The sequence below is a fragment of the Cucumis melo genome, chromosome 8 (genome assembly GCF_025177605.1).
Source record: "Cucumis melo cultivar AY chromosome 8, USDA_Cmelo_AY_1.0, whole genome shotgun sequence".
NCBI classification, from domain to species: Eukaryota; Viridiplantae; Streptophyta; class Magnoliopsida; order Cucurbitales; family Cucurbitaceae; genus Cucumis; species Cucumis melo.
Genome location: NC_066864.1, coordinates 2575200 through 2590438, shown reverse-complemented (window position 1 = coordinate 2590438; position 15239 = coordinate 2575200). Strand labels below are relative to the sequence as shown.

Here is a 15239-nt window from a genome sequence, read left to right as displayed (position 1 = left end):
AATAAGAAAGCATCTATAACTAACTTCTTACTTTCTTACTTACTTACCAATGAGTGACCGTTAGTTAACATTATATATACACACACTCCTTTTCTTTTTCTTCTGTGTTGCCCTCCTCAAACTTACTTTTATAATTTCTAATCTAATCCTTTTGGTTTTAAAGTGTCTTAGGATTATTTCTTTTCAGTAAATAACCCCTAAATCCTAATCCTCAACGTGTCAAAACGTGTAATTCAAGTTTGATGAAAAATTTGCCAATTGTGTACTATGGGATAACAATATGAACATATTAGGAAAATTATTGTATATGACAAAATGATTAAATGTTTACAAAATAAAAGCAAAATTTTAAATTATATTATATGTTATGGTTATAATCTAAAGTTTTGTTATATTTTATACATGTTCGAGTTTATTTTGCTATGTTTAAAAATGCTTCAACATAATATATGTTATTGATAATACACGAGTATGAGTCAATCTTAACGTTGTATGGTTTGATCTATATTCTTACCATTGTTGAATTAATAGAAGAGAAGAAATAAAAAAAAGATAGGAGAGGTTTAGAATACATTTTTTTTAAGTGTTTAATTTAAAAAATAAATTTTATGAAAAGTATTTAAACAAAAATTAAAAAAAAAAAAAAGCAGAGTTTTTGTGAAAAACAATTTTTTCCCCATAATATTCCATCCGAACTAACCTTTAAAAGAAAGAATGTTACTAAAGTATTCAAATTTGGAATTGGTGACAACAAGAAAACTAGTTCTATGCTTTTTTTTTTTTTTTTTTTTTGTTTTTTTGGGGGTTACAATGTTTAAGCGGCAATGATTGAATGAAGAAGTTATTAAGTCTAAAACAAAACTTAGAAAAACCCAAATAATTATATTAAATATAAGAGTAGAGTAGGTTTCATGCACCAAAATTATATTATTATTCCTAAAGAATATGAAATCACAAATTTTTTTAAAAAAAAAGGAAAAGGAAAAGGAAAAAGAAAAAGAAGGGAAGAGGATAAGGTGGGTAAGCATCATTGCGGTGGTAAGGTAAAGCTCATCATAATCAATTATTAATGAGAAGGAATTTTAAATTTACAGTTACAATGGTGTATTAATTATTTCATAAAGTAAGACTTCAAAAAAGTCAATCTTTAGATTAAGAATTTAATTTACAACTAATTACATTACATCACATTACACTTAAAAACCCCACAAAAGAAGGGGGAAAAAAAAAGTCTTTGGAAGAATATGCTTTTCCCTCCAAATAGATTATTTTGTTTACAAATTACAACCAATTATATACTAAACCCACCATAATCAACGTCATTAAATCACGTGATGGAAGCATGTGATGCCATGTGGATAATAGAATTAGCGTAAGCTCTTTAACTGCATTAACTCAAATTACCTTAATCACCGCCGCCCAAAAATTGCCATTATCCTTCTCCTTTGCTTTGCCAGTGTTGCAATTTGCTTTGATCAAAAGAAGAAGAAGACGGCCGCCGCCCATTGGCTACAATGTAAAGGACAAATTCACTAAAAGGTTAACCAAAAGAGAACCGAATAACTTGTTCTCATCAATTTTCAAATAAACCACATTCCAATTTGCCAACTCAATTTTACTCATCAAACAAACCATTTTTAAATCATTTCAATCTACACTATAAAAGCATCCCCTTTTTTTCTTCATCTGATCTATCCTCACCCACTTCTGTTTTTCCAATGGAGTGGATCAGAGGCCGGACCCTCGGCCGTGGCTCCTCCGCCGCGGTCTCCGTCGCTACTGATCTTCGGTCTGGTCAAGTGATGGCGGTTAAGACAGTTGAGTTCTCTCGCTTGGATTTTCTCAAGAGGGAACAGAGGATTCTTTCTCAATTGAATTGTTCACGTGTTATTGGTTATAAGGGGTTTGATGTTACGTTGGAAAATGGGAATTTGATGTGTAATCTTTTGATGGAGTTTGCGCCTGGTGGGTCGATTTTGGATACGATGGAGAAGGCGGGTGGCCGATTAGATGAAGCGACGGCTCAATTTTATACTCGAGAGATTTTAAGTGGGCTTCACTATGTTCATTCTAATGGTGTGGTACATTGTGATATTAAGTGTTGTAATATTTTGGTGGGTGAAGATGGGATCAAGATCGCGGATTTCGGTTGTGCGCGGCGGGTGGAGGACGTTTTCGGTGGAAATTTGGCAGGGACGCCGATATTCATGGCGCCTGAGGTAGCGCGTGGAGAAAAACAGGGGTTTGCAGCTGATGTTTGGTCAGTGGGTTGCGCAGTGATCCAGATGGTGACCGGCCGAGCTCCGTGGGCGAATTTGTCGGATCCGTTGGCTGCCATTTACAGAATTGGGTCTGGCGATGATTTGCCGGAGATTCCAAGGAACATGTCGGAACAGGGCAAGGACTTTTTGCGGCGGTGTTTGATCAGAGACCCAGAAGAACGGTGGTCAGTTAATGAGCTTTTAAAACACCCTTTTGTTCAAGAGCAGAAATCTAATCCCAAACAGAATTCAAGAACTCCAACGAGTATTTTGGAACAAGGAATATGGGACACGGTGAACGATCCGGAAACGGTTGAAAGTCCGATCAGACCAAAAATTCACAGGACACCATTGCAGAGGATACAACAACTGAACGAAGTGTCAACAAATGGACCCAATTGGGAGTGCGACGAAGATTGGATAACAGTGAGAAGCATTGGCTTAGAAGAAAACGATATTGTTTCTGTGATGGAAACACCCTGTTCCTCTCAATCCGTCGAAATGGCATCTAACAACGAAGTTGGCGATCAGGACTATATTAATGTTAGTGCTAGTAGAAGTAGTGATTATTGTAGCAGAAAAAGCAGTAAGGCTAAGAACAGGGACTTCCCTGCTATGTCCTCTGTTTTCAACCAAATTGTATTATTGAAGACTATTAATTTTTCTAATAATCACAAGTTATGTATTATCATTTCTTTGTTTCTTGTCTTTCCAGCCAGGGGTTTATTTTATCTTATAATTTTAAGTTATAATGAAAACACTTCAATTTATCACGAAAATACGAAAATGTCGATCGATCTCTGTTTACTTGAGTTGAATATGAATGTCTTGTTCAATGATCAGATGTGAAGTTCATCATTAATTTGGTGAGGAAAAATTAGCGTTGTATGATAAGCTTATGGTTGAGAAATTAAATTGAAGTCGAATGCTATTAATGATGCTTGCCTATGGCTAGCTTGAAATTTGTAATTGATTGACAGAGTATGGATCTTACCCACTGGCAAAGATAATTCAGAAGTAGTTTCGAAAAATGTAACTTAGCAGCAAAGCCAAGCCGACAATAATGTTAGTAAAGTTTTTCAATGTTAAAGTAATCAAGCCGACAATAATGATGCTCAGCCTCAGCACAAATCGTCCAAATTCTGGATCTGGGGATTTTCCATTGGTTTGTTATAGAACAGTTAAATTTTGTGTTTAAATTTCTATTATAATGCTTTTAAGGGTTGGAATCAAATGATATGTCCTTGCAGAGGCCAAATTCTTCATGGTTAAAGCCCAAAATATTTATATATATATAAAAAAAAAGGAAGTAGCTACAGAAGAATGCCAGAAGCGAAAGTGTTCCCTATTACAAACTTGAATTTATCACAATTTTGTTTTTCAGTAGAATTCATTCTTGTTTCACTGCTTTACCTTCCTACTTTAATCAGACACAAGAAGCCAAAACCTTATCTTCTTCTCTTGCCATTGTGCATACATAAGAAGTAAACAGCCATCACCAACCCATCATGGAATACCCAGATCTTAAACAGTATGAGGCGAAATCGAAGCGCAAAACTTGAAGAAGTGAGATTCGTTACTAAGCTATGTGGAGTTCCTTAGGAATTTTTCTTGCTTCCTGATCGAGACAATCTGCGCTCCACAGATTGTAATTGCCCCCGAAGGTTCTGGTTTTCTTCAAGTAAACGGTCGTACTCGAGGAGTAATCCTTCAGATTGCTTCCTTAAAGCAACTACATTGGCTTCTGAAGCTGTTACATCTTTTGTTTTTGAATCAAGCTCCGATTCCAATTGCTTGAGTTTTGTCTCCAGGGTGGTCCTCTCTTCTTCCAATGCTTTGATCTCCTCCGACTTGCTAACTTTCCCATCCTCCAACGCTCGGCTTTGCTTTTTGATAGCTTCCATGCCTTTTCTCCGTAGACGCAACTCCCTCATATAATGATGTAATCTATCAATCATAAGTGCCAGGAATAGAGAGCCCCCTGCAATCAAATTGTCTACCTAGTTCAGTAACCTTTAAACTCAACATTGTTGTGATTGTAGCAAGAGATCATTCAGCAGTCGAAACCAGTAGGTCCTTGAAAAGAAATAATAAGCTTTTATAAACTAAGAAGAGACCCATCTACTATCTATTTATCATGTGGGGTGAGAGCTTGGGGAGGGGGAATTGTGATATTTCTATCAGTACTGCGAAACTAGACCAGCAAACTGAAAGAAAGATGTTAAATGCTTTTGAAAAAGATCCTTTAAATCAATCCATTGAAGAGTCTTTAGACCATTAGAGAGACTCTATTCAAATTACACTTCCACCCAACAAACAAAAATGAGAAAGTAGATCGATTAAAGAAACATATTTTAATGAGCTAATGTAATTAATGAAACAGTGACCAAGATTAAAATTGATGAGCTCCAACAAGTCAAATACCACATCACCAAATGAGCAACAGGATAAGACTAACACTGCTACTCTTTAACTAAATACGCAATTCAAAACCACTATCAGAATCAAATAAAAACAAATCAAATCAAGCGCATTTCAAATTTCAACCCAATTCCTCAACCATTCTCAAACAAACAATTTCCAGTACTAATCCACATTCAAGAATCAAGAGCCAAAACCCAATTCAGACACAGGAAAACCAATCGCCGGAAACAACTCATATGGGTCGAAAAGTTTAAATCCAAACACGCAAGAAAATGAAAAGTATTTTAATTTACCCATAAGCGTGGCCTCAAGTAGATGCTTGACCATGAGAACCTGATCGGTGGGATTAATGGCACCATCATCGATCCAACGCTTCTGGATCGTAACCATACTGTAAACACTGGAAAGCAAAACAATAAGAACAGTTCCAGCGACGGTCTTGACCATAATAGGACCACGACCGCGCTTCATCCGATCGACGGCCAAGATCACAAGCTTCCTCAAAGGGGTTTTGAAGGAAAAGAGCAAAATCAGAACCATCTCCGATATAATCACAGTGAACAATAGCTGAATCATTTGGAGAGAATGAAGATGAGATTCAGGATTTGAAAATTTTGGATCTTGGGGTAGAATTTATGAGAGGGAAGGTGTGAAAAATGATGGAGGGAGAAAAAGGGTATGGCCAAAGATCATGAAATGGGCTGTGGAGTGGAAGCAATGGAAGGAAGGTGGGCGTAATCACTGAACAGAGGAACGAACCTCACGAGAGCTGAAGCATTAAATTAAGGAATTGTTAAAGAGGAAGAAAAGAGAAGGAAAAAGGAGAGTTTGAGAGAGGTTAGAGAGAAAGGTCGTGGCCTTCCACGTTCTATAATCCATTTTCTTTTTTCTTTTTTTTTTTTCTCCTTCATTTTTATTTATTTTGGGTTTTGAATTTTAAAATATCTATTTTACCTCAAACTTTCCGACAATTTTTAGTCCTGTGTTTTATTATAACTAACGGAAGCATGTTTATATTAGCAATAATTTAACCCTTTTAACAAAATGTTATGTTTCCAACCACTTTTGTAAATGATTGTACCAACTATAAAGACATACCTAGGATACTGAATTGTTAAGATCTGAAGAAAAATGGTATCACAACAAGTAAGTTCTTCACTGGTTAATATGTGAATGAATCCAACTTATATTTGTAGAAAGTTTATTCTTGTTGAAAATTCAAAAATAGTAACATTTAACTAAGCATATTTTGTTGAAAGTAAAATTTGATACATTGTCACAAGCTTAAGACCAAAAGAAAATTATTAAAACGATAACACATATACCTAAATATAATTTAATTTTAATTGATATATAACTACCTTTTTCAAGATTCAAATCTTTCTGACTTTGCATTTAACTAACTCATACTCTTTTTCTAAATTGGAGGTTCAAATTCTCATACTCAAGGTCGTTAATTTAAACTTTTCTATCATAAAAATGTAATTATGGTAATAAGTCTCTTTCTTAGCAACGAAGAGGGAATAGAATTAGCAGTTGCATAATCCCACAACTGAAAAAAATTGGTCAACTTGATTAAAATAAAGTGGATTAAATATATGTATATTTTGCTCTCATTAAAACCTAGACTTGTTGAAATTGTTGGAAAAAGACAGTTAATAGCATAAAATTGTATATAAATTTGTGTTTTCTTCTTTATTCAAAAAGAAGTTGTGGGAATTTAGAATCAGAAAAGGTTTTGTTCTGGGAAATTGAGGTTTTTCTTAGTTGATTCTACGGACCATTTTGAATTTCATAAGCCTATGCCGTATCCAATCGTTTCTCATTTTATATTCCTTGGTCTTGGGATGAATTTTCATTCGTCCATAAAATTTGACCACCTTCCATTTAAATTTAAAAATAACTCAAACTCAATACTATTAAAATCCTTCTTTTTCTTAAATCAAATTCATTTTCTTTTCTTTTGCTATTTGACCGAATATTTATTTAAAATTTACTAACTCTAATATCATTAAATCAATAATTTCTTCTCAAAATCATTCGATTTATAAAGAAAAGAAAAAGTAACTTCATTTTTCAATACAAAATCCTAAACGATTATAACTAATCAACGTTTAAACGTATGATTAGTTAATAGTCATTTTAAAAGAAAATGAGTAATAATAATAATTGTTTATAGTTAATTTTAATTTTAGAGTTGAGGTGATCAACTCACCTAAGAAACACAAACAAAAGCAAAAGAACAAAACATAAACAAACAAATTTAGACGAAAACGATTACGTTCCCATGGCTTCATGAGTCTTTTTTTTTATACTTTGTCAACCCTTACTTTCCCAACTACCGTTGGTCTTTAGCTAGAATGAATCTAACCCTACTATTATATTTCAGTCAAAAAGTCTTAATTATCGATGATATTTTCAAGTTTTCATAGATTTGACATTAACATAAAAAATAATCAATATTTCTATAATCATAAAAAGTCTACCGAGCATAAATAATAACAAAATGTTACTATTGCAACATAACAAACCATTTTTAATTTGTTTAAAAATCATAAAACTCTCTTACATACAAATTTATTATTTATTATTGTAATTTTTTCAGAAATATCCATCAAACTCGATATTCTATCGATATTTTTGTCAAGATTTTCATAAAATTAAAACTTCCATATTTCTACCAACGTCGACATTTGAACTTTAAATCTAGTGAAACGGGACCTAAATAATCACATATGTGAAATTTATGGCACATAAGAAATACTATTGCGTCCAAACTAATCTATCATCAAAGACATGTTTATCATATCTAAAAATTCTACCATCAGCAAAAACAGACTACTTACACATGAAATTATTATCTTAACACTTTTTTGATCGATAATTATACATGATTATCATATCGATCACAATGTTCTTAAAAATTTCATTTCAAGCACGATTGCTAGAAGCATATAGTTCAATAATCAAGTTGCATTGGGGACAATTACTTTCACGAAAGCTAAAGAAAAGTTTGTAGTAAGTACTAATGAGGATAATATTTCATCAGTCAGAGGACATTTTGCAGTATTCTAGTTTTCCACTAAGATTTCTTCAACGTCACGGATTTTGCTCGAACGTTCAAAAATAATCCCCTGAAAACAACCAAATGAATAAACATTTGAGGGGTGTTAGCAACCAGAGAGACTATAAAACAACCTAAAAATGGTCTAGATATAATCAAGTGAAACGAAACCAAGGAAGTATGCATACCAACAGAATGCGACCAGGCTATGGAAGATGACGCGCAACTGAAGAGGCATAAACTGGTGATTTATCCAACCAACAAATGGCCAGAACTGAAAATTTATAGGTTCTATTAATATGGGAATAAATTCTAATGGGATTAAATGAACACCATTAAATGAAAGAAGCAGCTCCAAACATAGCAACCAGACCTAAAATATTAGTAGTAGCACAATACAAAAAAAATTGTAGATATGGCAAAATTTAGATCCAGCTCCAAAGTCTATCATTGATAAACTATATCATTGATAACTCCTATCAAAGATTACCCAAATAAAACAAGTTGACAAATGAAGCAAAGCTAATGAATGGGAAAAGGGAATTACCATCCAAGCAGTTAGCTGGAGTGAAGGAAATTCCTTTTTCACCTTAGCCTTTACCTGGACCCAAGTCCTTCCTGCATTTCAAAGCAAAGTATTACTAGAAATAAAATCAGAACTTTTTTTCTTCTCTCTCTCTCTCTTTCATCATAATGTTTAAGTAAAAAGTTTTGACATGGATTAGAAACTTTGCTGAACGGAATTGTTTAACAGAAGCAATACTTTTAGCAGCTAAAGTTACCAAGGTTCATTGCCTTTATTCAAGCTTCTTCTTTTTAATGGTCCTTTTCACAGTCTTTTTTCGTTATGCCCACCACCAATATACAACTATTATTGAAATAAATAAATGGTGTCTGAGAAATCGATGGCTGCTTCTTCATAGGGATATCTTGAAATTTATACTCACCTTCAATAATCAGTCCGTAATAAACCAAGAAGACAAAGTGGTTCCAAGGAGAGGCTGTCAATTGTTCCAACGCCACCTGAGGAAAAAAAACTAAATATAGACGTAATACTCATATATAATACAACGAGTTTAGCACTTTCACTAACTAAATTCACCATTCGCCACCCACCGCAACTTTTGTATCTCACTTAGTTCATCGAAAATGTTCTTTGAGATGTCAATTAACTCTCGAATTAGTTGAATTTGATAAGCTCTCTTGTAAAATTTTCTATACCATCACAACAGTTTTTCTTGATGAAACAACTTTGAAACAATACTCGCTCTTTGATATAACGATATCTACAGACTAACGCAAAGCAGTATGATAATTTCAATAATGTAGGTTGCCAGTGGAATGTAATGGGAACTAACAATAGTAGTGCTGCTCCTAGTTGATAACAGACTTCAAAAACCAATTACCTCAATTCTGAGAACCAAAAGGAAGAATAAATGGAAGAGGACAGTATATACCTTCTTGGCAACCGTTTTTGTGTCTCTTTTCCCGTGGAAGATTTTATCCAGTATTTGGTGCAGATAATGGCTAAAAGGTCCAAGGTAAAGACATCCATAAAGCTGCGTGGAGCCAATCATGAGCGAGAACCATTGTTTTCTTTCAACAATACACACAAGCATGGAAGTTGGGCATATCAAAGATTATGCATTCAAACTATTGTTTTCCTATAGAAAGAAGATTTCCAGCAAATGTGTTCACTATTCAGTATTCAGAATGAACCTAGCGAGGACCATACCACTTTGAGTAAAATTCGCTTCAACTGAAGTTTCTGTATGCCAGTAAGCTTCTGGGAAGTCACATCGCTCAATGCAACCAATACTCCAGATGTGATTACCTAGTCCAACAAAAAGACACATCAAACAAAAGTGTCACATCTAGAATGGTGTAGCTTAAGTCTTGAATACAAACAAGAAAATTCTTGAAGAACTATAACTCAAAGGACTTTGATCCAAAAGTACGCAAACACAAGAGATTAACTTCGACTAATCTCACAAGACAACTCGCATGAACTTACAACATTTGCATGTCATGGAAACTAGTAGACAATAAATCCAAGGGTATACCATGAATTAAACTCATTCTTTCTAAGTCCTTTATCAAACCTACGGCCACTAACCGTTAAACAAAACCCCCATGGTTGATTCATAGATTAACAACTAATTAAGACCTTGTTTGTGGTTCTTGAAAATCAATTATAAGTCTCACTTCCATCCATTTGTATCCAAATTTTGTTTGAGTGTTTTTAAAAGCAAAGATAAATTTCGAAAATTAAAAAAAGTAGTCTTTGAAACTTACTTTTGTTTTTGGAATTTGGCCAATAACTCAACTATTTTACTTAAAGAAACGCAAACCATTGTAAAAATTTGAGAAAATAGACTTAGTTTTCAAAAATAGAAAAGTGAAATAATTACGGAACAAGGTCCAAGTATTTGAAAAAACTAAACTAATTAGTCCATAAATCTCAGTACTTCAATTTACCTCCTTAAACAAATTAGCTCATCCTCGAGTTCAAAACCAACAAATATAGAAGGAAGTGAGGAAAGTTCCAAAGCCAGTACTTGCTTAATACGATGATTTAAATAAACTCAAGCTGAAAAAGGTCTGATTTCAAGTCATCGAAACAACAACATAATATTTTAAGTATTTTAGTTAATGACAAAGCCATTCCCATCCAAAACTACGGATCATTGAAATACCAAAAGCCTCAAACTAGCTGTTGACCGATTTCAATATTAATAAATAATCTATTCAGAGTTCATTATTGTTTAGTCGAACAACGTGTGAAGTGGGGCTTGAACTCTGACCTCACGGTCGAGATATCATATGATTAATAACTTGAATGGTGAATGGTTGGTATATTTAGATCTTCAAAATGAAACGATTAGAAAAAAGGGATATCTTTCAGCTTCCCGATATGCCCGTTACTTAGAAGCTCACCGAACTGGTAGAAAAATGTGGGGAATAAACTAAAAGCTTTACAAATCTCAAGTAGCGAAAGACCCCGGTATAAGAAAAGGAGAAAACAAGGCAAATAGATAAAACCCATCAAAAAGAGAGATTCAAAGCGAGGGAAAAATCACCTTGGTTCTCAAAGGGTGCTGATTAAGTTGGGAAAGATACTTGTTTAAACCCTTCTTGGCTAAAGAACCCATTATGGCTTTCTTTCTCTTCCAAGCAACAGCAAAGAGGATTGAGTTAAGAGTCTGAGTTTTGGTCACTGTGATGTTTCATGAAATCAAATCTTATTGTCCGCTTCTCATAAAATATCTGGATATTAAGGGGCCACCACAGTGACTACGTGGAGGCGAATGAAGGCTAGGTAGTAACTACCCCCAACGTGAAAAACTAAATTCGAAAGAAGAACGTTAATTTGCTGGCAATCATAAATTGCGTATCGAACTCGAGGGTTCGCCGTTTTCTGACCACAAGCTCGCGGTTAGTTGGGTAAGTCTCATTCTCCGTGGACGGACAAGCCGGGTCAATAATTGCCATTCTCTCCTCCGCTTTTAACCCTAATCGGACCCGTTATTTGATTTCAATTTTCAACTTTACTATATCTCATCCCATTTTATTTCTTTAAGAAAAGTATCACATTCCATCTTAATTGCTTGACCCTTCGCGGACTTGGGAAAAATAAAGCAAGTACAGTTTTTTTCCCTTTCATGTTCTCTATCAACTAAAATAGATATACAATAAAAATAAATAAATGCAATCAATATTTTGAAGTATGATTAAGCCAATATCCAAAGTTCACAACAAGTCTACCCGTCGAGTATTGAGATGAGGCATAGAAAAATACACATCCTAAAAGAAAAATGTCAATGCCTTGAAATTTTTGTCGATCAAACGAACTAAAATATACCCATTAAAAAATAACCTAGATAAACATAGACCGGTGCACTACAAACCTCAAATGACATAATGTCTTTAACACATACAATATTACATGTAAGTAGTAGGCTATGTAGGAGAAAAAACTTATAAATAGTCTCATTCAATTACCTATAGATGAGACTAAGTAATATTTGAATGTAAAACTTTACTTTCAGCAACAGAATGTTTCTTGTAGGGATGAAACATGTTGAATTTAGTTAGAGGTCAAGCTCATTAAAAACTCACAATAAAACTCTAAATACAGAAGATTCGGACGAGAACATTTATTTGCTTTTAAAAGTTTTTAAACTCTACCCTTCACCTAGTGAAATGTAATATTTTAAAAATAGTATATATTTATATTTGAGCTAAAATACTTACTAAAAGAACAAATACCTCCTCAATACAATGTCATATCAATAAAAACTCATTCAAATAGTTGAAATATTACTTTGCATGATATAAATGGTAAGAGTAAGCAGCCATAACAAATATGTTTTGTAATTAAAATTACAAAATTAAATTAGTTGAGCAAATTAAATATATTTTTAAAAAAATATCCAAATATTTTCCAAGATGTGAGATTGGGCAATAAATTAAAAATATAATCATCAATTAATTCTCAAAAGAACACAACATCAAACAAATCTATGATTAAGTTTGTGTGTGTATTATTTTAGTTGAAATTATTACGGTATTTGTGTATTTCAAGTGTAAGTTAATTATAGCTAATCTGAAATATAAAAATGATATTTACTAGAGTAGAAGGTAACTCTCAAAACTTTAGAGGCTCCTATGTTTATAAAGTTATATTACCATTAGCATGAGATAGTCTATCCAAGGGAGAAATATCTAATAATTTGAGCCCTATTTCACAAATGGAGAAGTTGTGAGAAGTTTGAAGATGTAATAAGGAACTAAATTATTATCTTTTTTACCAAGCATATTTATAAAGGCTCAACAGGGAAAAATCCCAACATTAAGAATTGAAAAATATATTAAACTTAAAAACCGAAAGCCAAACAAATGGAGTGATTACTACTATTTTCGGTTACCTTAAATTTTCGTCAAAGTCTTTTTACAATTTTAAATTTTATCAATAATATTTATTAATAAAATTGATGAAATATTTGTGTTGATATGTTTGTCAACAAAGTATTAAAATAAATTTTCTAAAAAAAAATTAAATAGATAGATAACAATTTGTAAGTATGCATAAGTTGATTTCATGCACCATATTAAGGAATAATAATTTAATGATATTTAGAGTTCTTAAGGGAAGACTCAATATTTATGAGCGGTTTTAAATTCAATAGATATCAAGAAAGGGCATAGGAGAAGATATATATCCCAAAAGTGAAATGTCAATGCTCGAGGTTTGGATTGACCAATCAAGTCGATAAATATATATATGTCAATCAAAAAATATATTTATAGACTTGGTTTGTGTTCAACCAAAAAGAAAAAGAACAAATCAACAGTCAAACAAGGACTACATGCAAATATCACGACATCGTTTTGCATTGGACACCAAATACAAGAGAGAAGATGTAACATTTTTGAACAAATGAAAATTATTAAATTTTAATAAAAAAACGAAGAACGAGTCGCGGAGTCAGCTAGTGAGCCGAGTCAATTCATCCCGCTTATCTAATTTTCTTCGTTTCTGACTTCGATTCATTTCCTCTATAAAATCAGCCACCATTCGGTATTCTCCCACTTCAATTCAATACCAACATACAAAAAAAGAAGCTCTAAACTTCTTCCAACAATGGCTTCATTACAAGCTTTATCTCTCTTCTCGGCTTCCCCTTCTTCAACAACATCCATTACCAAAGCCGCAATTCACATCCCTAAGCTTCCTAATCTCAGAATTTCCGCTCCCAAACTCCCCAAAACTTCCACGGCCTCCGTTAAAATGATCGAGCAACTTTGTTTAAACCAACCCATTATTAATGTTATTCCTACAGAATCCCCTCTCAAATCACAGCTCCACGCCATCTTAGAAGCCGTAGCCGATCGTGTAGAAATGCACAACAACATTCGCCAACAGCGAGACAATTGGAATTCCCTTTTCCTCAATTCCATCAATCTGATAACTCTCACCGCTTCTGCCCTCGCCGCCTCCGCACCCGCCGTCGGATCCCTCGGAGCTCCTCTTTTGGCTCTCAAAGTGTCATCGGCTCTGCTTTTCTCTGCTGCAACAGGGATGTTGGTGATGGTGAACAAAATTCAACCCTCACAATTGGCTGAGGAGCAGCGAAATGCGGCTAGATTGTTTAAGCAGCTCCAAACCCAAATCCAAAGCTTGATTCTTGATGGAGCTCCCACTCAAATGGACGTCGACTCCGCCATGGAAAAAGTGTTGGCGCTCGATAAAGCATACCCACTTCCTTTGCTTGGTGTAATGCTTGAAAAATTCCCCAAAACGTTCGAGCCGGCTTCGTGGTGGCCCAATTCTTCTGAAAACTACGAATCTCAGACGAAGAACGAAAACACCCATTTTGATGGAAAGCAAGGTCGAGATTCCAATGGGTGGAGCGATGAACTAGAGGCCGAAATGAGAGAGGTTATTGAAGTTGTGAAGTCAAAAGACGCTGAAGATTACGTTAGGCTTGGGAATTTAGTTTTGAAGGTCAATAAAACATTGGCAATTTCAGGCCCTGTTCTCACCGGCATTGCGGCTTTGAGTTCTGCTTTTGTGGGTGATTGGTCATCCGCAGGGATGGTGGTGGCCGCAGCGGCCGGATCTTTAGGAGCCGCCGTGAACGCATTAGAGCACGGTGGGCAAATTGGGATGGTGTTCGAGATGTATAGGAATACAGCTGGCTTCTTTGGACTATTGGAAGAATCCATTAGGGGGACACTTGAGGAGAAAGATTGGGAGAAGAGGGAAAATGGTGAAGTGTTCGAAAGGAAGGTTGCTTTGAAATTGGGAAGAAGCATATCTCAGCTTAGACAATTGGCCTCAAAATCAGCTGTGGCTAGAGAGGAAGGAATTTCCATGGATGAATTTGCTAGCAAGCTCTTTTGATTTTTTATTCTTTTCTTTTAAAGTTATAATTTGTTGATTCTTTGAGATGGGAAATGTTATGTCCATCCAATCATGTAAAGAAAAAGTAACATTATCGATCAATTTATTTAACTAATTTTTGTTTAAGATTTCCTTTTTCACGTTTAGTAAATATTTGTACACACATTGAAGTGGTTTAAACTATGATCATGTTTATGAATCTCTAATAAAAAGTAGGCCAAATATAATAAATTTTTTATTGACAAATCAATAATAATAATTAGATTGTTTTTTTCTTCTTATTATTATTGTTTATCTAAATATAATGTAAAGGTATACTTTTGTCCTTTAGTGTTAGTCAATAATTATAATTGTAACGATAACTATACTCGTGATCACATTTTTCAACTACAATCAAATTCTTCGTTGTGATTATCGATTTTGATTACATACTTGGAAGTGAGTCCTATATCTCATAACCAAACGAGACCCACTTTTCACGTTATATTTTTAGTGAAACAAATATAGTCTATATTCAAGCTGAGTGTAACTTAGTTTTATTGATATAGTATGAATGAATAGAACCACAAACTTCATGATAGTT

The 15239-nt window shown here is 34.0% G+C and overlaps 4 protein-coding genes across 4 annotated transcripts; 2 read left to right on the top strand and 2 right to left on the bottom strand.

Annotated features, from left to right (window-relative positions):
• Nucleotides 1-804: 804 nt before the first annotated feature.
• LOC103485329 (mitogen-activated protein kinase kinase kinase 18-like) lies at nt 805-3110 on the top strand. Its single transcript, XM_008442881.3, has one exon. It carries the CDS (start codon nt 1719-1721, stop codon nt 3108-3110), a length of 1392 nt encoding a protein of 463 aa, XP_008441103.1. The 5' UTR covers nt 805-1718.
• Nucleotides 3111-3529: 419 nt separating this feature from the next.
• LOC103484623 (uncharacterized) lies at nt 3530-5598 on the bottom strand. Its single transcript, XM_008441798.3, has 2 exons — nt 4979-5598; nt 3530-4242 (listed from the first exon to the last, which is right to left on the bottom strand). The coding sequence occupies exons 1-2, from the start codon at nt 5259-5261 to the stop codon at nt 3860-3862; spliced, it is 666 nt and encodes a 221-aa protein (XP_008440020.1). The 5' UTR covers nt 5262-5598; the 3' UTR covers nt 3530-3859.
• A 1941-nt stretch (nt 5599-7539) lies between these two features.
• On the bottom strand, nt 7540-11211 carry LOC103484622 (peroxisomal membrane protein PMP22). The gene is made up of 7 exons (XM_008441797.3): nt 10830-11211; nt 9485-9583; nt 9207-9308; nt 8697-8772; nt 8297-8367; nt 7938-8023; nt 7540-7819 (listed from the first exon to the last, which is right to left on the bottom strand). Exons 1-7 carry the CDS (start codon nt 10899-10901, stop codon nt 7768-7770), a joined length of 558 nt encoding a protein of 185 aa, XP_008440019.1. The 5' UTR covers nt 10902-11211; the 3' UTR covers nt 7540-7767.
• A 2182-nt stretch (nt 11212-13393) lies between these two features.
• On the top strand, nt 13394-14656 carry LOC103485328 (probable F-box protein At4g22030). Its single transcript, XM_051088392.1, has one exon. It carries the CDS (start codon nt 13394-13396, stop codon nt 14654-14656), a length of 1263 nt encoding a protein of 420 aa, XP_050944349.1.
• The last annotated feature ends 583 nt before the right edge of the window (nt 14657-15239 follow it).